The 25,753-nt window shown below is 42.9% G+C and overlaps 1 protein-coding gene across 1 annotated transcript in view; it reads left to right on the top strand.

The window, feature by feature from the left end:
* The window catches only part of Ncam1 (neural cell adhesion molecule 1), a 293,418-nt gene that overhangs the window by 207,989 nt on the left and 59,676 nt on the right, over positions 1 to 25,753 (top strand). Inside the window, exons 2-3 of the mRNA XM_076843767.2 lie at positions 22,323 to 22,397; positions 24,526 to 24,744. Of these exons, the coding sequence (XP_076699882.1) occupies positions 22,323 to 22,397; positions 24,526 to 24,744 (294 nt within the window). The remainder of the gene's footprint in view (positions 1 to 22,322; positions 22,398 to 24,525; positions 24,745 to 25,753) is intronic.

Below are 25,753 nucleotides of genomic sequence, written 5' to 3'. Positions count from 1 at the left end.
AGAACTCGTACTGACAGTAGAAGAAGTAGAAGAAATCAGTCTCCCCTTCTGAGTCCTCAGGAGATATTGGGAGCATCATGGACAAAGAAAGAACATGGACTTTGAGAGTGGAACAAACCCAAGTTCTCAAATCCAGTTCCCCATGAACTAGCTGTATAATGTTAACCACTTCAAGTCTTAGTCTTCTCATCTATATAGGGTACAGGTCAATATGAAGCACAAACGATCAGTGAGTGTGCAGGGACCATGCTGGGTCCCAGAGACAACGTTTATGAAGCAGCATCCCAGCTGGAGTTAAGTGCTTGCTTGTTGATAGGAGTCTTATGTCTAGGATGGGGCCTCATTCGTATTTACAGATTCTCTTTACTCCTCAGTACAGTGTCACACAAGAATAAAAATATCCCTGATCTGGAATAGCAGTGCTGATTCTACTTCTGGGTTTCCTTGTCATTTTCTCAGTGTCATTAATGCCTTAAAGATGAGCGCCTACAGCTGAGATGGGGAGAATACATTTGGAGGAATTTGCCACTGATTAAAAGGGAGGGCTCTGAGATCTGATCTGAGTGTGTGTGGTATGACGTAGTCCTGGTATCCTCTCAGGCACCTTCAGCCTCTGGTTCCGAGCAGCCCACTTGTTACTGCTCCAGCCAGTTTGAGTTCCTGAACTTTATTTGGTGGGATAGAAGCCACTTGGCTTTGGCAGGAACAGATTCTCAGAGCCTGAGTACCTGCTTTGAGTGGGAGTGGGCTGACAAAAGTATGGGCCATTTTTCTTAGGAAACCAGTTTAGCATGTGGTTTTCACCCAGGTAGCCTTTCCTCTCCTCACCAGAAGTAGGAAGGCTATATAAAATGGCTTGGTGGCTGCTGCGTTCGCATCTGGATCTCAAAAGCACCCAGGGGTCTTGCAATGCCTGATTGGCCCAATCCTTCTGATTCTACATTGATGATTTAATTTTATCAATAGATAACTACCTGGAATTAGACTAAGCGTCTATACTCCATTTTTTATATACTGGCCTTGATAGTTTAAATATTCTTTGAATGAGACCACATAGCCACTTTAGTTTCAAAAAGTCTTCTTCAAAATAGGCCCCAGGAGTACACCCGAAATACATGTCTAAGTCATTTACGACTGCATAAATCCAAAGGGGAAAAAAGACAAATCAAGACGGCAATTTCTTTCTAGCTCCTTGGTTTTCTTATAGCCTCTTTTGTAATGATGTTATTTGGTAAAACACAACTTACTATCCTCAGAGTTATTCATATCTCTTCCCTAAAGTCCATAGGGATTGCTTAACACTTGAAGAAACATCAAGCTTTTTGACTATACCCCGAGGGGAGGAAAAGCCTTGGTAGAAGAATCATCTGTCTTGTTCTCTGTTTCTCCAAATCCACTTTCCTACCAGATGGTGATATGTCCAGGGACAACAGGGAGCGCGAGACAGTCACACAGGCCAGGTGCAGTGGCACACACCTGTAATCACAGCGACTCATGGAGCTGGCGTAGGAGGATTGCAAGTTTGAGGCCAGCCTTAGCAACTGAGTGAGATCCTATCTCAATTTTTAAAAACTAAAAATAAAGAGAACTAGGGATATAGCTCAGTGGTAAAGGACCCTTGGGTTATATCCTCAGAACAAAAGAGAGAAGGCGGGGTGGGGGGCGCACACAGCAGCAGCTTATAGAATTGTAAGTGCAGGTCAAGCAGGAGTGTGGAAAGTGGGTCTGCAAATTCACTTCATTTGTCTCTGTCAGCCTGGCCCTGATGCTGCTTTTCTGGGCTCTCCAATGTCATGAGCAGCTGTCTGGCACTTGCTTTTTTTCCCCCTGCCTTGTATTATGGTTATTAGCAATAATGATGATTACCATTTGTAGCATGCCTACTACGTCCAAGGCCCTTCATGTGTCATTTCCCTTGTTCTTCAACCACCACTCTAGGATGCAGATGGTGTTGCCATTTCTGCTTCACCAAAGAAGAACCAGCAGCCACTGGGGCTGGAGCCACAGCAGCAGGAGCTCAGAGTAGGAGCAGGATTCCGGGCTGTCACAGTGGATGGCAGCGCGGTGTCCTGGGCATTCTGTCTAGTTTAGACCAGAACTTCAGCCAGTAGCAGAGAGTCCAGGGAGCAAAGCCCCACCCCAGGAGGAGCAGGGCAAGAGGAGCGCTTCCTAGGTGCTCCAGGACCCGTGGCTTTGCCCAGGAGGGGTGGGCCCTCTGCTGGGCCAAGATCTGCTCCCAAACTAGATGAATCTGTCCTGGCCCCACCTGGCAGGGCTGGGACAAGCCAGCCCCAGAAGAAAGATGGGAAATTAGGAGGCCCTTGATAAATTCTCAGCTTGGTCCCAGCCACATGACTATAGAAGCAGAATGGACTTTAACAATCAATGAGTCCAACCCCTCCTTTTCTAAATGAGTAGACTGAGATCTGGTGAGATAAAATAACCTGCCTGAACCCCTGTGGGTGTTTTAGAGACAAGGCTAGAGTGAAAACCCTGGTTTTCTGGTTCTTTTTCAACCTGTTTTCCTACTTTGCAACCTTTGCCTCTGCTTTTATCCTAATTTTCCAAGAAGACATTAGAAAACAGGACCTGGGCTTTCTGCCATGTAAGCACAGCGATCCTCTTTCCATAGGACCTCACCATTTTCTCTTTGGGATCATCCCAGGCATTTCCACTGAAATACATTATTATTATTTTTTAAAAAGTAATTTAAGAAACAATATTTGCCTCAGGAGAGGAGACATAAATGAAAGAAGGATTGCTGTCAGGCAGTGGAGAGCATTTATTGGAACCTGCTGAGTGTAAAATCAAGTATGAGACCCTTTGAAATTACAGAAAAAACCTGACTTCACTCTAGGTAGCTTACAGTCTGGCTTCTTGGTGTGGTTCCCTTATTTCCTCTTTTCCTCCAATTTACTACTTGGATCATCTCTTAAATATTGTTGTCAATTTATCATTTAATAACCCAGAAATTTTAGCTACATATTATTTGACCAGACAGAACATCTCATTTTGGTTGGAAGCAGTATTAGATAGCTTTCTGTCCCTGTAGCAAAATACCTGACACAGGATATTCATGAAGTAAAGAGAGGTTTATTTTGGCTCACAGTTCTGGAGTTCAGAGTTAGCCATGGGTCTGGGCTTCTGCTGAAGAGAGCACATCATGGCAGGAGTACCTATCAGAGTGAGTGCTCACATCATGAGCCAGAAAGCAGAGGGGGAGAGGAAGGAAGAGATTTGGACCCCACAGTTCCTTTTGAGGATCCACCCCAGTGACCTAAAGACCTCTCACTAGGCTCCCCTTCCTCAAGGTCCACAGTAACTCCCAACACCATCCTCCTGGGGATCAAGCCTCATGGCTTTGGGAGACACTGCACATATTCAGTCCAGTACAGGGACTTCCCTGTGCTCATGTGCACTAGCTTCTTGGAAAACAAATGAAGTCCCCACGTGGTGCACAGCGGGTCACTTTTGATCCGTGGACCAGTGTCCTCAGGAGGGTGAGTTGTAGTAATAGACGCTGCTATATGATTTGAATTTCTCTTTAATTTAAGATAGGGAAAACAAAAATGAATTTTTAGGAAAATCTATGTCTACATTTTCTCCTCTATTTTTATACCTAGGCAATGTGTTGTGGGCATATAATCCAGAGAGGTCTACCCTGAATGGCCAGAAAGATCTATGACTCTGGGGGAAAGAGATGCCTGCCCTTGTGCCATAGTTATGAAGTCTCATGTTCAAGGAAGAGATAATGAATCACCAAGTGGCTTTTTGTTTTAAAGTGAGGCATATGTTGTAAGGAGGAGGAAAAAAATCAATGAACAAGCATAAAGTTATTAAGAATAAATAATATTCTTTTACATATAAGAGGAACATTTGTCCTTGGGATCCTGAAGCTTTGAAGGCAAAATGAATTCAGCTAGGAATTGTTTGAAACAATTGAAAGTTTTCTTTTATGAGGTTCAGCAGGGGATTGAGAATCCTATTAATGCTCCTGTAGAGGTTTGAAATTCATCAATATAATAGAATAAAAGTAAGAGGCAGGTAGTTCCTTATTCCATAGAACAGAAAGCTTTCTAGACTAAAAAGTCTGCCATTTAGTGTTGGATAGCCTTTTAAACTGCCATTTTGAAGATACTACAGCAGTAATTCATCTTGTTTTATGACTTATAGCTAATTCACATTTTCTGAAGACTTTTAATTTCAGACCCCAAAGTCATTTTAGGAAGAGAGTGTCTGCTTTCTCATGCATCCTCATTCCTTTCTTTTTTCTTTAGTAACAAGAATCTACTCTGAGCTTATGGAACATATTTTTCACACTACATCCATGTTGTCATTCTGGACTAAGTGAACCAAAAATGTCAAATGAGTGTTAAGGCAGTGGTACCCAATTGTAACTTCCTGACTTGTATTATTATATCCAGTTTGAATGCAAAATATATCTACTTTTAGGTGTATTAGTGTGTGTATTAGTTTGTGAACCAATAGAAGGTACACATACTCAATATGTATACAAGTTTATGTTTGTGTGCATATATGTATTTATATATACATTCATATGTGTATACGTATAAGTGTAGTCATATTTATGCATATGTGTGTGTGTGTATATATATATATATATATATATATATATATATATGTATTTTACATAAATGTAGAGGTTTACAAATAAGGGGATTTATTATAATGAATTGGTTCAATTAGTTTTGGAGATTGGGAAGTTCAAGATCTATAATCAGTAAAGCTGGAGACCTAGGAGATCTTATGGTGTAGTTCAAGTCTGTATTCAACTCCAAAAGCTAGAAGAGTTGATGGTATCCAAATCTAAGTTTGAATGAAGAAGACTGATGTCTGAGCTCAAAGACAGGCAGAGAGAGAGAGAGAATTCTCTCTTACTCGGCCTTTATTCTATGCAGGCCTCAACTGATTGGATGAGGATAACCACATTTGGAAGGGCACTCTGCTTTACTCAGCCCACCACTTTCAATGCCAATCTCCTCTAGAAGCACCCTTACTGACACAGTCATTGTAATGCTTAACCAAATCTCTGGGTGCTCTGTGACCCAGGCAAGCTGATAACATAAAATGAACCATCATGATTGACTTTGAGTATAGGTTTATACTTCCTGAAGTGCTGCTGTGACGATCTTGAAAGCAAACACACAAGACCAGAGTTTCTGCAGAGCTATATCACATTGCTTAATATGATAAATGGCACAATTAGGGCAACATAAACATGATTGTAAAGATGAATAATCTCAGGCAGGGGCTTGAAGAGTTTAACTAGGTCTGATGTTGTTTGCAATTCATTAGTTATCTCAAGTAGATTACTGAGTAAGCCAATGATCTCTAACCTGGTTGCATATTGAAACAACCAGCATTTTAAAACCAGAACCACAGGGTCCCTGATGCAGAGGTACTAATTGGAATCTTCAGGGACATGGGGAGGAAATTGACTTTTAACAAGCTCTCCAGTTAATTCTTCAGCAGGTAACCTAGTATTGGTCTGAGGCTTGCACCCCTGCATTTGGGAACCTTCAGACTGGTGTGACTCTCAAAACAGTTGTCACAAAATGATCTCAACATTAATTATCTTTTAGGGCCTACTGTATTCAAGGTATTGAAGATGCAAAGACTCCGTCTTTACAGAATCCTGTCATTCAAACAGACACCAGTATCTCAAAATACAACCCAGAAATTGCTATGGCAGAGGCACATCCTGTTCTATGGAAGCCCCGGGAGGGCGTGATCTTCATGCTGCTTCACCTTCAAGTCCCTTCCTGATACGGGTGCATGGTCTTAGAATCCTTGGCCAGATGGATGGTTAAAGACCAGGAAATACCCCCAGATCAGCCCTTCAGTGGTCTGAGTTGATATTCTGTGGGAGGAAATCCAGAAGTGTGACTTTTTGAAGACCACAAAGGAACATCCCATATTCCCTTTGACTGAGTCTGTGCCAGGGCTCCTAGGCAAGGCTGAATCTTATTTCAGGATCCTTTTAGGCTCAGAGTCCAGATCATACAACAGCAGGGAGGAGGCTCTTCACACACAGCATGGGCGTGAAGCTGATATCCCAGTTGGTGGTTTCCAGAGAGTGTGAGAAGCAGCAGAACTAGCGTAGTGGGTGGCTTCTTACTGAAGCTCCTTAGAGGCCACAACCCACATTGCACTAATTTGTTATCTGTTAGCACTGCCTGTTCTTTTTAGTCTAATGAGACTTTCCTCCAGAATGCAGATCTTAGGTCTCTCTTGACCCTTCCCCACCTTTGCAGGTCTTTCTGCTGCAGCTGGTAACTGCAGCTGGAATTTGGGGCTGTGAGATCTCAGAAGTCTCTTCTTTGAGTTGAACTACTAGGCCTTTTGCTAAGAGGCAAGAATAGATCAAATGTCTGTGATTCCAGCAGATTTTGCACTAATCTGACCTCCTGACTTCAAGCTGTGGTCTCTGGGTCTTTCTCCTTGTGAAATTATAAAAGAATGTTGGTCCAAGACAAGGACAAGTTCTAGACTTGAACCCATTTTGGTTACTATGATAACTTTGCCCCAAGGATTTAAAGAAAAAAGTGCAGGACAGAGAGGCTTTTGACTTGACTTTGACTTGACAGTTGTTTTTATTGTTATTGTTGTCTGGGGGATTTGACTGTTGATTTTTCAACCTTGTAACTTCCAGGAAATTTTAGGAGGAAACTTGAGTTTTCTTATCTTTCTTTTGGCTGGGAACCAGTCCTGTGACTTTGAAAACTGACACTATGCAGATTGTAGGTCTTAATTTTGTGTGTTGATAAAGTCCGTGTAGGTAGCAGGAGACATCACAATACCAGACCTACAAAGCTATAGTAAAAAAAAAAAAAGCATGGTATTGGCACCAAAATAGACATGTAGACCAATAGAATAGAAGACATAGAGACAAATCCACATAAATTTAATTATCTCATACTAGACATAGCACCAAAAATATACATTGGAGAAAAAATAACCTCTTCAACAAATGGTGCTGGGAAAACTGGAAATCCATGTGCAGCAAAATGAAACTAAACCCCTGTCTCTCACCATGCACAAAAATCAACTCAAAGTGGATCAAGGACCTAAGAATTAGTCCAGAAACTTTGCACCTAATAGAGGAAAAGGTAGGCTCAAATCTTCATCACATCAAATTAGGCCCGACTTCCTTAACGTGAATCCTAAAGCACAAGAAATAAAATCAATAATTAATAAATGGGATGAAATCAAACTAAAAAGCTTCTTCTCAGCAAAAGAAACAATCAAAGAGGTTAAGAGAGAGTACATTTTGGGAGCAAATTTTTGCCACACACACATCAAATAGAGCACTAATTTCCAGGATATATAAAGAACTTAAGGGTCTGGGGTTGTGGCCTAGTAATAGAGCACTAGCCTAGCATGTGTGAGACCCTGGGTTCTATCCTCAGCACCACATAAAAAATAAAGGTACAATACCTAAAAAAATAGAATAAAGAACTCAAAAAACTTAACACCAAAAATCCCCCAAACAACCCAATCAAAAAATGGGCTAAGGAGCTGAACAGATACTTCTCAGAAGAAGATATACACTAGATCAACACATATATGAAAAAATGTTCAACACTTCTACAAATTAGAGAAATGCAAATCAAAACTAAGATTTCATCTCATGTCAATCAGAATGGCAGTTATCAAGAATATAGACAACAATAAATGTTGGTGAGAATGTGAGGGAAAAGGCACATTCATGCATTGCTGGTGGGATTGCAAATTAGTGCAACCAATCTGGAAAGCAGTATGGAGATTCCTTAGAAAACTTGGTATGGAACCACCATTTGACTTAGCTATCTAAGTCTTGGTCTATACCCAAAGGACTTAAAATCAGCATACTGTAGTAATGTAGCCACATCAATGTTTATAGCAGATCAGTTCACAATAGCTAGATGAATGGATAAAGAAACTGTGGTATATATACACAATGGAATATTACTCAGCATTCAAAGAGAATAAAATTATGGCATTTGCAGGTAAATGAATGGAGATGGAGAATATCATGCTAAGCAAAATAAGCCAATCCTTTAATTGGGCAAAGGGGAGGGAGGCATGGGGAGGGTGTGTGGGGACAGGAAAGATGGTGGAATGAGATAGCATCACCCTAGGTACATGTATGACTGAACATATGGTGCAACATTATAATGTGTACAACCAGAGAAATGAAAAGTTGTGCTGCAATTATGTACAATGAATCAAAATGCATTCTGTCATATATACCTAATTAAAATTAATTAATTAATTAATTTTTAAAAATCCGTGTAAGCTATGCAGAATGTGTCAACCAACCTGAGCGGACTCAGTAAGAAATACTTCATGAAACAAAGCTATGTGTAAACCCCGTAAAGTAAAACAGGGGTAGGGAGTGAGTGATCATTGTACCTCCAGAGAGCAGATGAGATGCAGAGGCAGATTCGTGGTCCCAGAGGGATTTTCAGGACTGCTGCTGGGATTTTCTGCCCTTTTTTCTCTCACAATTTATTCTAGCAATTCTAGCCCTATAGTAGTCTCAGTTGTCAGGTTGTTACTGTTTAATAGCTTTCTAGAAGATACTGGCATTGTTAAAGGCCAAATAGTTTTGCTGACAGCTGTGACTTGTTTGCAGAAATAAAGACAGTGTGTCTTGTTATAAAATAAGGATATGTCGTGAATGGGGCATATATTCATATGTATTTGTGCTTTTTATTTTTGGCCAAAGTTTGTTGGTATTTTTGCTTTGGGGTATGAAGGACTTCTGTCTGTCAGTCTTATAGAACAGTCATGCATCACTTACTGGCATGAATACATTCTGGGAAATACATTATTAGCAGATTTTGTTGTTGTGCAAGCATTATAGAGTATATTTACACAAACTGAGTTGATATAGGTCAATCATGGGGTGTGGCATCTTGATGCAATCAAGAGACACAGTAAGCATGAGATATATGAGCTCACTATGCGCATAGCATGGCACATTGTTTTACAATCCATTTTTATAGGCAGAAAGGGTATACACTCTAATAATAAAATATACAGCATGCCAAGTACATAAGCCAGTCACTTTATTGTTTATTATCAAGCACTATGCACTGTACCTAATTGCATGTACTGTGCATCTGTCCAACTGGCAGCACATGGGTGTGCTTACACAGGCCCCACCACACATGTGTGAGTGATGAGTTGTGCTGCACCACCAGGTGACACGAACTTTTCAGTTCCATTGTAATCTTAGAGGACATCATCATATATGTAGTCCATAATTACCAAAATGTCGTTATGTGGCATATTACTGTATTCAGAATGCTAACCCTGGGAATTGGGAAATGTGAGGACAGGTGACTGAAGGGGAGCAAAGGTAGGGATGCCCTTAGGCAAAAGATAGGCCTGTGGGGAGACTCCAGTCGCCTGGAACTGGCTCCCCACAACCACAGCTGGAACTGTCCCCACCTCTTAAGATCAGAAACTGAAAAACAGACTTGGGAGGGAGCTACCGAGTCATCCCCACGAGGACTACATAGCCATCCTGGGAGCAGATGGAAGCATCACTGTTTGCAAGACAGTAGAAGTGACCACAGGGGCTGGCCTAACCATTAGGGATGTTTGTCAGGGAGTTAGTTAGGGGGAGTTTGTCAAGGGGATAGAAGAGAACTGAAATTTAGGCTTCTCAGCATAAAACAGTGTCCTGTGTGAGCTCCATCAATTTAATTAGATTTGGATTGATAATAGCCTTGGGACTTCTTGGTTTTGTTGTTCAGTCCAGTTTGCAACAAAACTAGTTCTCTCACCCCCAAGTTCAGCTACTTGTTGAGGCTGATTCCGTTTTAAAGAAGGAAATTTCAGCGGCTGGGGACCTGGGTTCTTTTTAAGGAACCCAGTTGTGCCTGGTGACTATGACTGAACATCATTTTGAACGTTCAGATAATTCGTTTCTATAGGAGAATTTGCTGCTCAGGGAGATGGTGTGAAAAAGGTTGTGTGTGTGTGTGTGCGCGCGCATGTGTCTGTCTAGGTTTGTATGTGTTTGTACATCTGTGTATGTCAGTGTGGGTATCTGTGTGTGTCTGTGTCTGCATGTGTGTTTCTGGTTCCTTCCCTGAATCCCGCACATATCCCTTATAGGTGTAGTGCAGGAACCGCAAGGCCAAGGTCATAGTGGTTTCTGCAAACTCACTTTGCCAGAAAAGGGGTTTTCTTGAACATGAAAGTAAGTTGCACAAACCTCCCCTAAAGAGAGTTTGTCTCTTGTAGGTTTTTTACTTCATTTAGATAGCAAAAGTGAGGATTCAGGAATAAGCTGTTTACTTGGTTTTAAAGTTACTCATAACTAGAGTTTGTCACCTTGAGGGGTAAATTAAGAAGTGTCACCTCGGTGAAATTGCTCCTAAAAGAAGATTCAGCTGCCATCCGGATAAGTTTGGTTTATGCCTGTTTCTCATGGGTGAGCCTTGTTATTTGTCCCTGACCTTTGAATTGGCTCCTTGGGATCCCCTCAGATTTTAGTCCTTGATCATCAAAGCACATTATGACATGGTGCCACGGGGGCCTGTCTTTAATGTTCCTTCCTTTGATTCCCCAGGCTGGGATTCAGAGGCTCTCCTGCCTGTTCCATGAAGCACAGTGAGTTTGTCAAGGACAGTTTGGTGTGGGCTGGGGGAGGGGAGGTGTCTTAAGTGAATAGTAGAAAAGCTTAATAATGGTTGCTTGAATAAAAACTCTCCTGGGAATCAAAACCTAAGGAAAAAAAATTCTATAATAGATACAAGGCCTTCGTTCCGTACTCAGCTTTTAAGGATCTCGTTTCATGCTTGGCTTTTACATCTTACAAGCAGTTCGTTAGGGCAGAGAGAAAGGAAGGAGTGTAATTAGCACATGGGGAAGTCCCAGTGGACAGGACTGTTTGGTTGTATACTTCTGTTTTGGTCAGATTTTTTGCTGCTGTGACCAAAAGACCTGACCAGAACAATTTTAGGAGGAAAGTTTATTGTCGCTCACGTTTTCAGAGGTCTCAGTCCAAAGACAGCCAGCTCCATTCCTCAGGGCCTGAGATGAGTCAGAACATCATGGCAGAAGTGTGTGGTGGTGGAAACCAGCTCAGATGTGAGGATCAGGAATGAGAGAGAGAGAGAGAGAGAGAGAGTTAGTTCTCACAGACAAAATATAAATCCCAAAGGCACACGCCTCCATCAGCCCACCTCCTCCAGCCACACCCTACCTGCCCAGAGTTACCACTCGGTTAATCCCTGTCGGGATTAATACATGAATTAATTTAAGGCTCTCATAACCCAATCATTTCACTTCTAGACCTTCTTGCATTGTCTCACTCATGGGCTTTTGGGGGATACCTAATATCTACACTATAACACCCTCCCATTTCTTGTCTCCCCTGTGAACAATTTCCTCAGCTCACCCAAAAAACTGGACCCAAACCTTTGATTCCCTTTAAGTCAGAAAAGACAAATAGCAATCTCAAGTGCAGCCACAGGCCCTTACGGTTACGAGTCATATAAATCATAAGGTAGAAGTACCCAGAGTAAAGAACATCAGGAACCGGCCTGTGGCTATAAGAGTGCTGGGGGGCTCTCTGGATCTGTGAAATTACACTGTGTGGAGACAGGAGGACACCCTAAGTGCAGCCAAAGGACTTTAAGCCCAGAATGAAAAAGTAATATTATGATTAGTTCTGTGGATGGATGGCCCCGAATGTAGGCAGATGAAATACCACAGACTTAAAGAATGAGGATGCATTTCAGACGTGCCAGCACCACCCTGCGGCCACTGTCTGCTGTGGCCCCTTCTCCTCTGCCCTCTACACTCCCTGGGCCACACTGAGTTCTCAGCTCCTAGAAGCCATGGTGGTAACTCCGTGAATCTTCAATTCTCGCCCTGATTACTGATGGGAGTTGTGAGTGCAAGGGACGGCTTTCTCACGGGTTCCCTAATTCAGGAAAGCTACGGTTATTTCCCAAAGGAACAGGAATGGTATTCAGAGGATTACTGTTTAAATGATTGGGTTTCCTTCTGTTCTTCCTTGGAAATTGTGTATATCCAGCAGGTTGGGCACCATCGGATTAAGATGATGGTACCTATGGGGCTAGAGAATGGACTCTCCTCCACCCAGTAGGAAAGAACATGGTCTCCAGCAGGAATTCCTTTACCATGGGCACTCTACAGATGGATGGCTACTTTGACAACAAGTTGAGCAGCCGCATGAATAATCCATTTCATGCATGCCCCCTTCAATAATGGGATGAAGCATTCATAATGTATGTGTCATCAAACAATAATTTGAATGTCTTCATTCTAGTAAGGGAAGAGGTGGCTTATCCAGAACCCTAATTAGGGGATCAGAAGTCCCCAAAAGATGGGGTAAACCCAACTCCTCTGGTCCTGTCCCTCTTTGTAGCCACCTCCAGTGCTGAGCACTGAGCTAAGAGGTGTTGAGGCCAGGCCTCTAGTGGTGGGGATGGTGGGGGTGGATGTCTACAGCTGGGCTTGGGAATTCCAGGAGCCTCAGTTTCCAGCTCCTGCTCAGAACCCAATAAGTCCCAGGGTCTGAGTCAGTGTGCTTCCCAGTCTATGGTGTTTTGTGCCTGTCAGCCAGTTCATCCAGCAGAAAGCCAGCCCTTTTTCATCAAAGTTGACTTTAGAGATTGACTCTAGGTAATGATATACTTAACAACAAGGACCTGGATCTGCCTGGGTTCAAATCTTGGCTTTACTATTTAGTAGGGTTGTGATCTTGCTCTGATTATATTAGGTTCCTCGGTTTCTTCAATCATCAAATAGGATAATAGCAGTAAGTATCTTCTGGGATTGCAGGATTAAATGAATTAAATGCTTAGTACAGGACTGGCACATAATAATCGCATGTATATCTTTGAGAGTGTGGAGTTTTTCACTTGATGGAAACCAAATTTAACCTGGTTGTTTGAGAGATTGTATGCTTTGTGTCTTCAATAGCCCAGATGTGCTTAAAGCTATCAACACATAAGGACATTTTTGAAAGACACAGGCAATATCAAATTCTCAGGATGAAGTTGCATGCTAGCATTCTCTAAACTTCTATTTTCTGAGTGTAAAGAATACAACATCTGCAAACAACAGCTGGACAAATATTGAAAGATATAATTCCAGCTTCTTGCCGTGTTAGCAGAAGCTGTTGGGAGGGAGGGAGATGATTCGCCTGGTATCAGTACCTTTTTATGGCTGGAAGAAAAGAACTTCAATGAGTCATTTTGTCAAGGCAAGGTTTTGAGAAAGCGACCTAAGACTGCATTGTCAGGGGCGTCCTGGATGCAATCAGATACCAAGCAGCAATTTACCAAGAAGCCCTGGCTTATCAGGGCAGATTGATGGATTGTGCTTTGTTTATCTGGAAAACCTTAGCTGAATCTCAAACATCTATATACGTCCTTGCCCTATATTTTAGTAATTCAGCTTCATGCAAAATTCTGGCACATCATCAGGGTCTAACTGGAAAAGGGAAAGAACTGAAGAGGTGGCCCGAAAAGGGAGTGAGGAGCCTAAACTTCTGTTAAAAAGTACTCCCAAGGGCTATGTGAATCAGCTTGCCACAGGACTTGAGAACACACCATTTGTGCAGCTTATTTAGCTGAGCTTGGTAGAGGGATTCTCTCCACCTGATGTCTGTTGCCCTGTGGGGATGGGGGGTAAGACTAGGGCACACCAAGCAAAGAGAAATAGCTAATGAGGATACATGAAGAAAATGAGACACAGAAGCAAGAAGCAGCACTGGGTCGAGGTCAGCATGTGAGGCCAACCCCGTGGCTTCCAGACTTTGCTGTAGACATGCTCCTGGTTTTCCTGGTAAAATGAAGGAGTTGAAGATGTTACATCCTATCCTTTCCAGCCCCAGCCTTTATAACTAACTGACTCTCTAATCCTGGCCATGAACTAATGTAACAAAAGACTGAGAAGTCATGTGATAAAACAGGTTACATACTCTTGGTGCACCCTTGCACACTCAATGGTGTGCTCCTCAGGGTGAGGAGCTGCAGACTATCCCTATCTTCACCTGCTATGGACTGTAGGTGACTGGGCTAGTGCCCTTATGGAAAGGCCCTGGCCTGGAAGGTAGCTCTTTTGAGGTGTATGGAGCTATTTCTGACTTTTTGCTATTTTGGCAATAAAGAAAGGAAGGAAGGAAGGGAGGGAGGGAAAACAATTAAATCTTGAATGCATCTCCTTTGTTTTTGAGGCAAATAAGCAAATAAACAAATACTCCTTGTCATCAGGAAGACTGAATCCTATCCTGGCCTTAGACCCATTCTTCAAATGTTGGATCTTGTGTGGCTCATGCCCCTGCTTGGTGTCTCTTGAGTCATTTCTTCTGACTTTCCACTAAAGATACTCCAAAGTGCTCCCAGGAGAAGCCTTGTACCTTCTTTCTGGAAGATGGGTGTTGGTGATGGGAGTGGAACTTGGGTACAGCATGATTGTATTACTTCTGAGCAGATGAACCAACATGTAGATTTTCTTGCTCTATTACCTGAATTCCAGGACCCTATGTGACATAGAAGTAGTCACATTTTCTAGCTGCTAGGTACTTTGGGGGGTAGCAACCATAGTTTTCAGACATTGACATTTTTCTATAGTACTCAAGCACCTGATTATTAGAATTGGACCTAGTAAAATAATAGTTTGACCCGATATACTTGGGAGGCCAAGAAGGCTGACCCTGTTATCTGGCTTGGCTCTGTGTTCTAATTGGAAGCCAGACCCATGGAACAGAGCCAGCACCCAATGATTCCTGATTCCCAGTAGCTCATGCAAGTTATTATGCTAAAAAATAGAGTCCCTGCCTCTGGCAAGTTGGCATCTGCTATTTGGCTATCAGAGTTCCATAGGGTAGAGTAATTAGGGTGATGGGCTATCAGATTAACCATGTAATCCTCAGTTTGCAGTGATAATAGCTTTTTATTTCTTATAATATTGTAGTATAAATTATAGTAGCAGCTAGGTGTGGTAGCACACACCTGCAATCCCAGTTACTTGGTGGGGCTGAGGCAGGAGGATCACAAGTTTAAGAGCCAGCCTAATCAACTTAGTGAGATCCTGTCTCAAAATTATATGCAAAAAGGGCTGAGGATGTAGCTCAGTGGCAGAGCTCTTGCCCAGCATGCACAGAGCGCTGGGTTCCATTCCCCTAGCACACACTCTCACAGATAGTAGCATAGTGTATGGACTGCTGAAGAGTTCTGAAGCCATATCAACCTTCTTGATATTCTGCCTCATCACTCTGGAAGAATTATGAGATCTGGAGAGGTTAAAGGAGACTGTACCAGGACTTATCACTGCCTGACTTTGTACATGGGACAAGGCCAGTTTGGGTGGCTTTATTAAAATGATATATTTTGAAAATCTGATTCATATGTGAATGTAAAGAACTCTGTGATGCTTCCAAGTGAATTTGATTTGTCAAATTCTGGGATATCTGTGTTCTATCTGCAGCCTGTCTGTATGGCTTGTCTTTAGCCTAGGACAAGCTCTAGGTTCTCCATTCAAGTGGCATAAAAATGATTCCAACACCACCACCAAGAGTCATCTATCCCTCCTCCTCTAGCTTCAAACTCTGCTCTTTTACATTAGTTATGGGCTAGTGTTCACAAGCAGGAAAGACCCCAGATTTTATGGCATTTTCCTTCTCTCTCTAACTTGTCTTACATTTTATGGGAAGCATAGGGGTCCACAGTTCTGTGAGGACTTCACACAGAGGACTTCCCAGAGGTTTGATTATAAACTTATCTCCATTGAACCTGACACCTGGCTAGATTACTTCTGAGTCTTCAAGTTTAAATGGGGATTAGAAGAATTCTCAGGATTTAGATAGACGGCCAAAGAAGTGGAAGCACTAAGTGTGGCTTCTAAATGATTCCATTTGCTGCTGGAGCCAGCATTAAGCAATGACGATACTCCCAGTGGCCATTAGAAAATGGTCTGCCATGTTGGTGCCATTTTACAGATCTTGAAGCCACAGTCTGTAAGAACATACATTTTATAGTCCCTTTACAGTGGCATGTAACTTTTGGGTTAATCCTTGAAAGTTAAAAGTTTACCTCATTTTCTTCTACCCAGCTGCTGCCAATAGTAGTTCAAGCCAGAATTGTAAGACTCACATGTCAAGTATGAGTGAGACTTTTCTATCATTCCTAATAATTTATTCATCTTTCTTCCTCCAAATGAGATGTTTACTTATGTTTAGCTACTTCATGCAACAGTGTCAATCTGACAAGTTGCGTTATTCTATTAATACCTATGCTCACATTTGCATAGCTCTCAGTATATGTGTATACAGATATGCTTATTTACAGGTAGATATGAATCCACTCAGATACTATAATAGATTTTGGACAGGTTGACTCTAATAGTATACAGGAAGTTTCTATTATCTCATTCCTACTGCTTCAAGCATTCCTGGGGATTTTGTTTGAGATGTGTATATATCCATAAGTTCAAAGTACTACCAGTACTGTCATTAAAAAAGAAAACAAAAAGCCAGCTTGACCTTGTGTTTGGCACTCCATCTGTTACCTTTCTAAATCACATCAACATCCTTATGAGATCCCTGGGTCATTATGTTCACTGACAGATGCAGAATTCAGGCTTTGAGATTCACCTGACAACTCAGTTACCAAGTGTCAGGACTGGAATTTGGAGCCAGGTCTCCCTGATTCCTGATTCTGAGTTTTGAACCACGTTCTTTCCTAACTGTTTAATTCTTGTCATGGTCCAACAGGATGAGTTCAGTTTTATCATCAGCCTCATTCTATAGACAAGAACACTGAGGCCCAGGGTAAAGGATGTGTCTAGAGCACTAGCATTGGTTCGTGCTCCCATTATTGTTTTTTGGTTCAGATTTAATTCAGCACTTTATATAGGTAAAGTTCTGACCAACAAATAAAATATCTTAAATTAATGGAGAGAGTAGAAATAGCCACCTGACTATAAATTGGATCAGAAAGGTTATTTTATTTTAGAGCATAAAGGAAAACATTCCCTCCCTCAGAAATAACAACGGAAATGATTTCTTTAGGAAAAGTTGTTACTGTAGGGTAAGGATAAAAATACACAACAGGTAGTAAGTACTTCTTATGTGCTTTACATATATTAATTCATTTAATCTTTCCAAAACCCTATGAGGATGATTCTGTTCTTCCTGTTTTGCAAAAGAGACAGTAAGAGGTTAAATAACTTGGCTAAGATCACACAGTTAATCCATGGCAACAAGCTGAGATTCAAACTCAAACCATCAGACCCAGAGTCCCAGGCCTTGACCACCCCGCAGAACTGCCACATTAGCTTCTGTTTTACATTCATAGAGTTCAGTAGGCTTAGCAGTGAAGGGGCCTTTTATTCTTCCCCAAATACTTTGCTAATCTTAAAAGCAAAGTACTACAGGCCGGTGGGGGTATCTAGTTCTTTGTGCCCCCAGGCTACACATCTGGATTTCTTACAGTGTAGTCAAGTTAAAGCAACTCAGCATTTAGTTATACTTTGAAAAATAAAGCCACACAGCTCCATTAACCTGGTTATGTTTGCTGATATACAATTTGATCCCTTTTTTTAAAAGCCCAGGTTCTAGAAATTTCCCTCATCTCATGCATCGTCACTAAGCCAACCCATGCTCTATGGTTTACCCATCTCTAAAACTGGTGACCAGGGCACCTCCTTCAGGTGTGCCAACCTGGGCCCTGGGCCCCCAGGGCACCTGCAGTGTGTCTTCCTGGGTAGTCTTTATAACTTCAACATGAAAAAGACCTCAGTGTACTTTCTTCTCTCAGCTCCTACCTCCTCAAGCACATTAGAATCTGAAAAGAAAACCAGTAAAATTAAACTGCTACAAGAAGTTGCAGGTTTAAGTGACATCTATGAATTATTTTTTGAAATCAGAATAATAATTCTCTGTTGCCTTGACAAGATTCCACCTCTCCTGATAAGCACCTTGGCATCTTTTATGAACTCAAATTTCAATTCACTTTTCTTTAGCAACTAAGACTTTATAGCCTACTTCTGCTAGGGAGTCGGGAGTTATAAAACTTCTGCTTACACCTGAAGCTGTTTGCTGAAAAAGATGGCATTTCTTTCAGAACATTTATCAATTTAAAAAAAGACATTTAATCTGAAAACCCATTTTAAAAGCTATCAGTCTCCCATAGGGTTATTTTTTTTAAGTGAGATGAGGAGAGGGAAATCATTAAGTTCGCCTAAGACATACTTTTTTTTTTCTGTGTGTTCCTAAGGATTTAGAATAGTGTGGAAGAAGTGCCTGGGGCTTTTTACTCTGCTCAACCTGAGTTTGAATTTGACCATTAAATAGGCATTGAGCCTCCACTTCCCCACCTGTAAAATGGAGTTATAGTGCTCTCACTATCTTTGAGTAAAGAGGTAGTTAGTTAATCAGGACAGAAATGATGATAGGAATTTGGTTATAAGATTTTTGTACAAAGACTCTGCTCTTCATAGCCCATGATTTGGAAAGAGAACAAATGACAGCTAACAGGTTATAATAAACCCATTCAGAAGTTGCAAAAATCCAACACTGGTAGTAGTTGGGGATCATGCGGGATGGGCTGGAGCATTAGAATAGATTTTCACTCTTGTCTGTGTAGTATATTAGCTGAGGAACCTTCTGCAAGTTATGTTCATTTCGCTGAGCCTTGACTTCCTCTTTTGTAAAAGAAACACTGTTCTATCATTCCTTTTATCTCTCAGAACTGTTGTGAGATCAGATGCAATAAAAAGAGTGTCTTGTACACCAGAGAGTAGATGCTTCTGCAGGTGAGCTTGGGGGCTAAGCACAAACTGGGTGATGTGGTCACAGCTGGGTGTTTTAGTCAGCTTTTTCCACTGCTGTGACTAGAAGACCCAAACAGAATAATTGTAGAGGAGGAAAAGATTATCTGGGGGCTCAAGGTTTCAGAGGTTTCAGTCTATAGAAGGCTGGCTCCATTCCTCAGGACTGAACATCATGGCAGAAGAGTGCGGCAGAAGAGTGTGGCAGAGGGAAGCAGCTCAGATGGTGATCAAGAAGCAGAGAGAGAGAGAGAGAGAGAGAGAGAGAGAGAGAGGTCTCCACTTGCCAGATCCAAAATAATGTATCCCAAAGACATGTCCCAAATGACCCACGTCCTCCAGCCACCCCCTACCCACCCTCTGTTCCTACCCAGTTAATCCAATCAAAGGTATTGATTTATTGTTTGAATTAAGACTCTCATAACCTGATTTTCTCCTCTAAACCTTCTTACATTATCTCACACATGAGCTTTTAGGGGACACTTCACATCTAAACCATAACTCTGGGTAATGTCAGATCCGACCTGAGACGACCCAGGATCTTTGGATACAGCTAAGATGACATTTTGCACAGACAATGTTAATGGAAAGCAAGAGATGAGATAGTATGTTTGGGAGAAATGTTTTCATAGTTTTTTTAAAGATATGTATTATGCCTGGTTAGGAAATTTCACTTCCATATACAACAAAGAAAGTTGAAACTTGAGGTAGGCTTTTTTTTTTTTTTTTTAATTGAAAACCATGAAAGTTGTCATAGAGAAGTGAAAAGAAGAAGCAAGAAGTGAAGGGAAGGAGTTTTGAGTTCAGATCAGGATTTCCATCTCTCATTATTAAACCTAATATTTCAAAGCTTAGCATTTGCAGAAGAATAATCAGCCATTGTGCTACAATCGAAAACATCCAGGCATTGATTTGCAGAGCGTCTGAGGCTCCTCTGGTCCAGCCCTGTCTGGTGCTTTGAGGGAAGAATCACTCTTTTCCATGTGTGCAAAAGCCCAGGAGTGTCAGTGGAAGACCTCTTCTTTTTCAAAACTTCTGTGGTGATAAATGTTAAGTGGGATCCCGTTAAGCTGGGAATTCCTTTGAAATGCTTGATTCTCATTTCTCCCTGTGGCCCAGAGATAGATCCTGGCCACATTTGGGTATGAAAACTTTTCAGCTTGGCTGCCCCTAGAGAGTCATGTTCTTTTTGAAAAGAGCTTTAAGAAATTGAAGTCTGCTTTTTCACTCAGGATAAGAATATCCTTCTCAAAGCAGGGAGGCTCCACTGCAGTAACAGGATCCATGTGTTGAAGCTGGCTGTTAATGTTCAGCATATGGGCCAGGGATCGTTCCAGGCAGAAATATGCCTCTAATTCTTTAAAGAATGCCCCTTTAAACTCCAGAATGGACCATTACTCAGGCGAGGGATGGGGTACTCACAGCTTCTGAGCTTCCTAAGGCCCGTGGTTCCTGTGGAATGTGAGCCATGGAAAGAAATAGAAGAGGTCCATGGCCTTAGCATGAGTGGTACTGTTCTGCAGCCCTCTCTTTGAGGCCCTGGGCTCCCCCAAATACCATAGGGCCTTATTAATGCTGGTCTTGCTCTGCACCTTAAAGTATAATGAAGTCGAAGGATCCCAGATTGGTTGTTACACTGAATGGAAACCTCTCACCCTTTGCCCAGAAGCAGCACTGCTTACTCAGGACCCTCACCTGGGAGCCAGGAGGCCTGGGCTCCAGGGTACTTCAGTCCTGACTAGAAATGACTGTAGGGAAGTCACTTCATCTCTCTTTCTCATCTGGAACGTAAGGAGGCAGGACAGGATATCTGAGACTCTTTCTGGATCTCCCCTTGTAGAACTGAGTGGCACCTCACTCCAGGGCCAGTCTCGCGCATCCACCCGAGGACATTACAGCTCTGGGTAGCATTACATTCCAGGGCAACCCTGGGCACCAGGGCTACAGTCAGGAAAGGTGGGGGAAGGCCTTTCAATGTTGCAAAGTAAGAATTTTAGTCCTGATCCCCAACTGGGTCATCAGTAACAGAATGAATGAGGGTGAGACTAGCAGGCCCCAGATCGCTGTAGTATTTCTTTCCAGTCGAGCACTTAGAAGGGCCTGAGCACCCCCAACTTGCCCTGAGCATCCTCTCCCTGCCTCTTGCCGTGCCCCATTCCCTATCGTTACCCTGTCTCCTTCCCTTCTTCAGTTTCTGGCTCTGCCACATCATCCCTTTCTTTCGGCTGCTTCAGCTCTGGGTGTGTTTTCTCGTTACCTGCTTTGTTTGTTAGTGGGATGGTTAGGAAGGCTACAAATCCTCTGCTGCCCCCACACACTCTCTTCCCACCCCAAACAGGCCCTTTGATCTCTGTATTCTGCTGAGCACAACTGTAGTCTCTTCAAATGAGTGCAGACCCAGAGCCGCAGCAGCCCTGCCTGCAAGTCAGTCGCCATGACAACGAGCTTTGCCTCCATTCGACTGTGAACAGAAAATGGCTGTTGGAAGGACTGGCTCACTGAGTCTCTATGATCCAGCCTGTTTTTGCTCAGACCCCTCCCTCGGATTGGCTTTGAGGAGCTCCATGCATTGAACCAAATGTCTGTTAGCTTTTGGCTTTCACATTTGCTTAGGAGGAGGAGAGGCACAGGAAAGTTGAATTCAAATGAAAAAAAAAAAAAAAAAGCATTTCTCCTATCCTATAACTGTATTTTCATGAGGAACATTTATCTGCTCTGAGCAGATAAATGAGGAGCAGACTGAATACAGAAATCAGTAAGATCTGGTGCAGTGTATTTTCTTATCAGAGCAGGAGAATGACAGAACATACAGATATTCAAATAAAAATTCAAGGAAAAGCTGTTAGGGGATACAGAGAATTCCACAGGGCATAGACTACAGGATTTCGGAATCGTGTCTGACTAATTGTGGTGATGATGTTTGATGTTGTTTCCTGTTACGGAAATAGACATATTGGTCCTATTTTCTTGACTTAAGATGGGCATCTGTTTGCACCCCCTGCTTCAGAACCAGTTTGAATCTTCACATTGACCCTCTCTTCACAGTGATTAAAGATGGTGGCCTGAGGAATTTGCAAGAAACCCCTGGGTATAGTTCTGGTGTGGTGAGCTTTCTGCTCTTGGCACAGCTATGGGGACACTTCAGATTGACATCCAAAAGGGATTGGTTGGGCTGCTGTTTCTGTGAGTCCAGAGTGTTGCTATTTGGAATAGGACCATAAGCCTCCTCAAGGGTCAAAAATATTTAGGCAGAGGTCACCCCAGGTCTCCCAAGGGACCTTGCATTATCTCATAGGACATAGCAGTTCCAGATGTGAATGATCAGGGCTGTGTCCACTCCTGGCTGCAGTCTGAGGGTACTTTGGTGGTGACAAGTTCTCAAAATCCACACAACCTCTACCTTTCACACTTCCTTAAACCTGGGTTTTGAATGAAAGCTCTGAGTTTAATTCTCAAAATTTCAAATGTTTGTCTGAACTGGACTTTTTCTTTTTCAGTTTCTCTGCAGGTGGATATTGTTCCCAGCCAAGGGGAAATCAGCGTTGGAGAATCCAAATTCTTCTTATGCCAAGGCAAGTGCCCTCCTGTGTCCTATTATATTTCAGAGCTTGCCCCAGAAATCCATGAGACATCCCAGCAGCTCAGGAGGCTGAGGCAGGAGGATCGCCAGTTCAAAGCCAGTTTTAGCAAAAGCAAGGCACTAAGCAACTCAGTGAGACCCTGTCTTTCAATGAAAAACAAAAATAGGGCTGGGGATGTGGCTCAGTGGTCTAGTTCCCTGAGTTCAATTCCCAGTACCCCTTATCCCCCCGCCAAAATAAACACCCATGAGGCAGAGCAGAAGCCCGTAAGTGCCAAACCAGTGGTGCCCACACCTAGAATTCTGAGTGTTGCTCTGCTCCACGGTCAGTATTGTGACCCTTCAAGATCCAGGAGGGCTCTCAGACCCCCCTTTCTTCCTCTCAAAGGCTGCCTCAGTGCGGTGCTATACGTCACCTGGAGTTCTGCCTGATGATTGGAGGAAACCCAAGAGTTTTGGAGGGAGACAATCAGTACAACTCTCAGAGACCAAGTCATCTCAGGTGTCCTGTCCTGTCCTCACCCCGTAAACAACACCAGATAACAGTACTGACTTAGAAATAATGCTTCACTGGGTCAGTTTAAGTCTCATTTCTTAAAATCTGAGACCTTGAAAATCCAAGAAGGTCCACAATTTTCTTGAAAGTAGATTGAACACTGATATCTCTCTGGGTTTGAGGATATCTATCTTGAGTTTTCCAGGTCTATTGTGAATGCTGATGATCTGTCCCATAACCCCCACCAGAGCCCTGGGATATATCAGAAGTAGTGTCCTTGTTGTTTGTTTAGGAAATAACTCCCATTTCCAACAATTCCATTACTCCCATTCCCAATGATTATCAGGAAACATCCCGTGGAGGGAAGAATGTCAAATTAGGTCTCAGATACTACTGGGATCCGGAACATGGCAGGCCAGAAGGAGTTGAGCTAGGTGTAAACTGTGACATTTAGTGAGCAGCTTTCAGCAGGGAGAGACCTTTAACTGCTATCATGATCTGCACTGGATGAGGTGGCTGTGGCTGCCGGATGCATTCCCTCCAGCTTTGCCTTCATTACAGCAATTTCAATGATCTGGAGATGCAGCCGTGGAGCCCACAGCACATCTTGCAAATAGCGATATTTATTGAAAACATGATGGGCTCTGAAAGGAAGACTTCATTTCCATACTAAGCATCTGCACAGGGCTGGGTGATGCGGGCTGAGAAGCAGGCTGTGCAGGAACAGGGCAAAGCTGCGACCAGTGGGGCCTAGAGCCTTCACCCTGCTCCAGCCCAGTATCCATCTCCCCGTCTTAGGGAAAGAAGGCATGGGTGATTCTGACTAGCTTCTTTGCAGCATTTAAGATGAATTTGTCTAGCTGAGGCAGGAGATGCTGAAAGGGCCACCATGTCAGTGGGTACAATAGCTGTTAGACTCAAAGTGATTTGAATCTGCACTCCTAGACCAGACAATGTGTCTCATCCTTGTTTCATAATTGAATCCCTCAAAAATAAGCTGATCACCAGGTACCAAGGTGCACACCTGTAACCCAGCAGCTTGGGAGGCAGAGGCAGGAGGATCACAAGTTTAAAGCCAGCCTCAGCAATTTAGGAGGCCCTAAGTAACTTAGTAAGACTCTGTCTCAAAAAATAAAAAGGGCTAGGGATGTAGCTCACTGATTAAGCGCCCCCGGCTTCATTTCCTGGCACCAAAAAAGGGTGGGGGGCACAGGCTGATCAACTGGTTCAGACTAACTCAGATCTTAGATATAGCAACTAATTTACTTCCCATTCTTTGAGGCATGTAAGTTCCTAGCTTAGCGAGCAGCTCATCGTAGGTTCTCAGCAAATTTGTCTTCCCTCCCTAAGGATAGGAGGATAGGACGACTATAAAGCAATATGAGAACAAGTGATTATTGAGCTTTCCAAATACTCTAAGAGGTTTTATGTATATAATAATTAAGCTTAGAAGCCAGAGGAGATCTGAGCCACGTTTTGACATAAATGGTCATCGCTACCTGGCCATCCACCCTTGATTGGTTGGTTGGTTATTCAGTGGCTATTACTGTGTTGCCACTGTCACTCTGAAGGGAACTTAGTCTTTCTTATTTCAGTGGTTTGAACATAATCTCTTCCTCCTCAGTGGCAGGAGATGCCAAAGATAAGGACATCTCCTGGTTCTCCCCCAACGGAGAAAAGCTCAGCCCAAACCAGCAGCGGATCTCGGTGGTGTGGAACGACGATTCCTCCTCCACCCTCACCATCTACAACGCCAATATCGATGACGCTGGCATTTACAAGTGTGTGGTCACTGGTGAGGATGGCAGCGAGTCCGAGGCCACCGTCAATGTAAAGATCTTCCGTAAGGGCCTTTCTCTTCTGTGTTCTCTGTCCTCTCTTTGGTCAGCAAGAAACATGAATGGGTAGTAGAAAGCATGAGATGGCCATAACGGGACCAGTGAGGGCCTGACACCATTGTTTTTCTCTTCCTGAGTCTTTTCTGGCCTCGCTCAGAGTTCCAGTTTATTCTCAGACGGTCCTTGGCCAACCCACAACCCTGATTCCCACTGGTCACAGCTACCCTCTACTGACTTCTGTTTTCTGAATTCAAATTACACAGTTTCCAGAGAGCTATTATGGACTCCTCTGTGCCTCCCCCAGTGTTGACTGAAGGGTGTACAGCTCAGGCTTTCCCTTCTTATTCCACTTTTCCTTGCTAATTATAGAGCCCCAAAGCCCAAGTAGGTGTGGGATCATTATTGGAACACTGGATGCCATTCAATGCACACCATTCCCACTGACGCTGAAACCCTGTCGGGAGGCGGCATCTCATTACCTTGTTATCATACTTCTGTCCCGTAAGCCAAAGTCACTGTGGGTGACAGCTAATGGAACAATATTGATTGCCACAGTATTTATTGCCATTAAGTGTGCTCTCCTTCTGTTCTTCAGAATTCTCTCTGCTGTAGGGAAGATGGAGTGGGGCTGGGGGTAGGCACAAGAATAAGAGACAAAGAAAAGACTGGTGTCACCTCTCGTTGTGGAATATGCATTACCCTTCATTAGCATCATCCCACATGGAAAAAAATCCATGGTGAAGGCACTGCTTATATAGAACCTTTTCTGAACAAAGTAAAAAATTCAGCCCTCAGTAGATATTGGTTGCTAAACAATGGTGACATCCTCCCCCTCCATTACCACCTTTGGGCTAGCTGCTCTACTTCATATCTGTGACCAAGTACTGATTGGGACACCCTCCTGTACAACAGTATATACGGGCAGAATTTTGCCTGGGACTCAAGTTCAGACAGCATGGCTCTAGTGGGAAGAGATCTTGTGGGAGAACCTGCTGTCCTCCTCACTCTCCTACT

This window comes from Callospermophilus lateralis, chromosome 2 (assembly GCF_048772815.1).
Source record: "Callospermophilus lateralis isolate mCalLat2 chromosome 2, mCalLat2.hap1, whole genome shotgun sequence".
Classification (NCBI taxonomy): Eukaryota; Metazoa; Chordata; class Mammalia; order Rodentia; family Sciuridae; genus Callospermophilus; species Callospermophilus lateralis.
The sequence above is the reverse complement of the archived record's forward strand: the minus strand, read 5'-3'. Positions and strand labels throughout refer to the sequence as shown.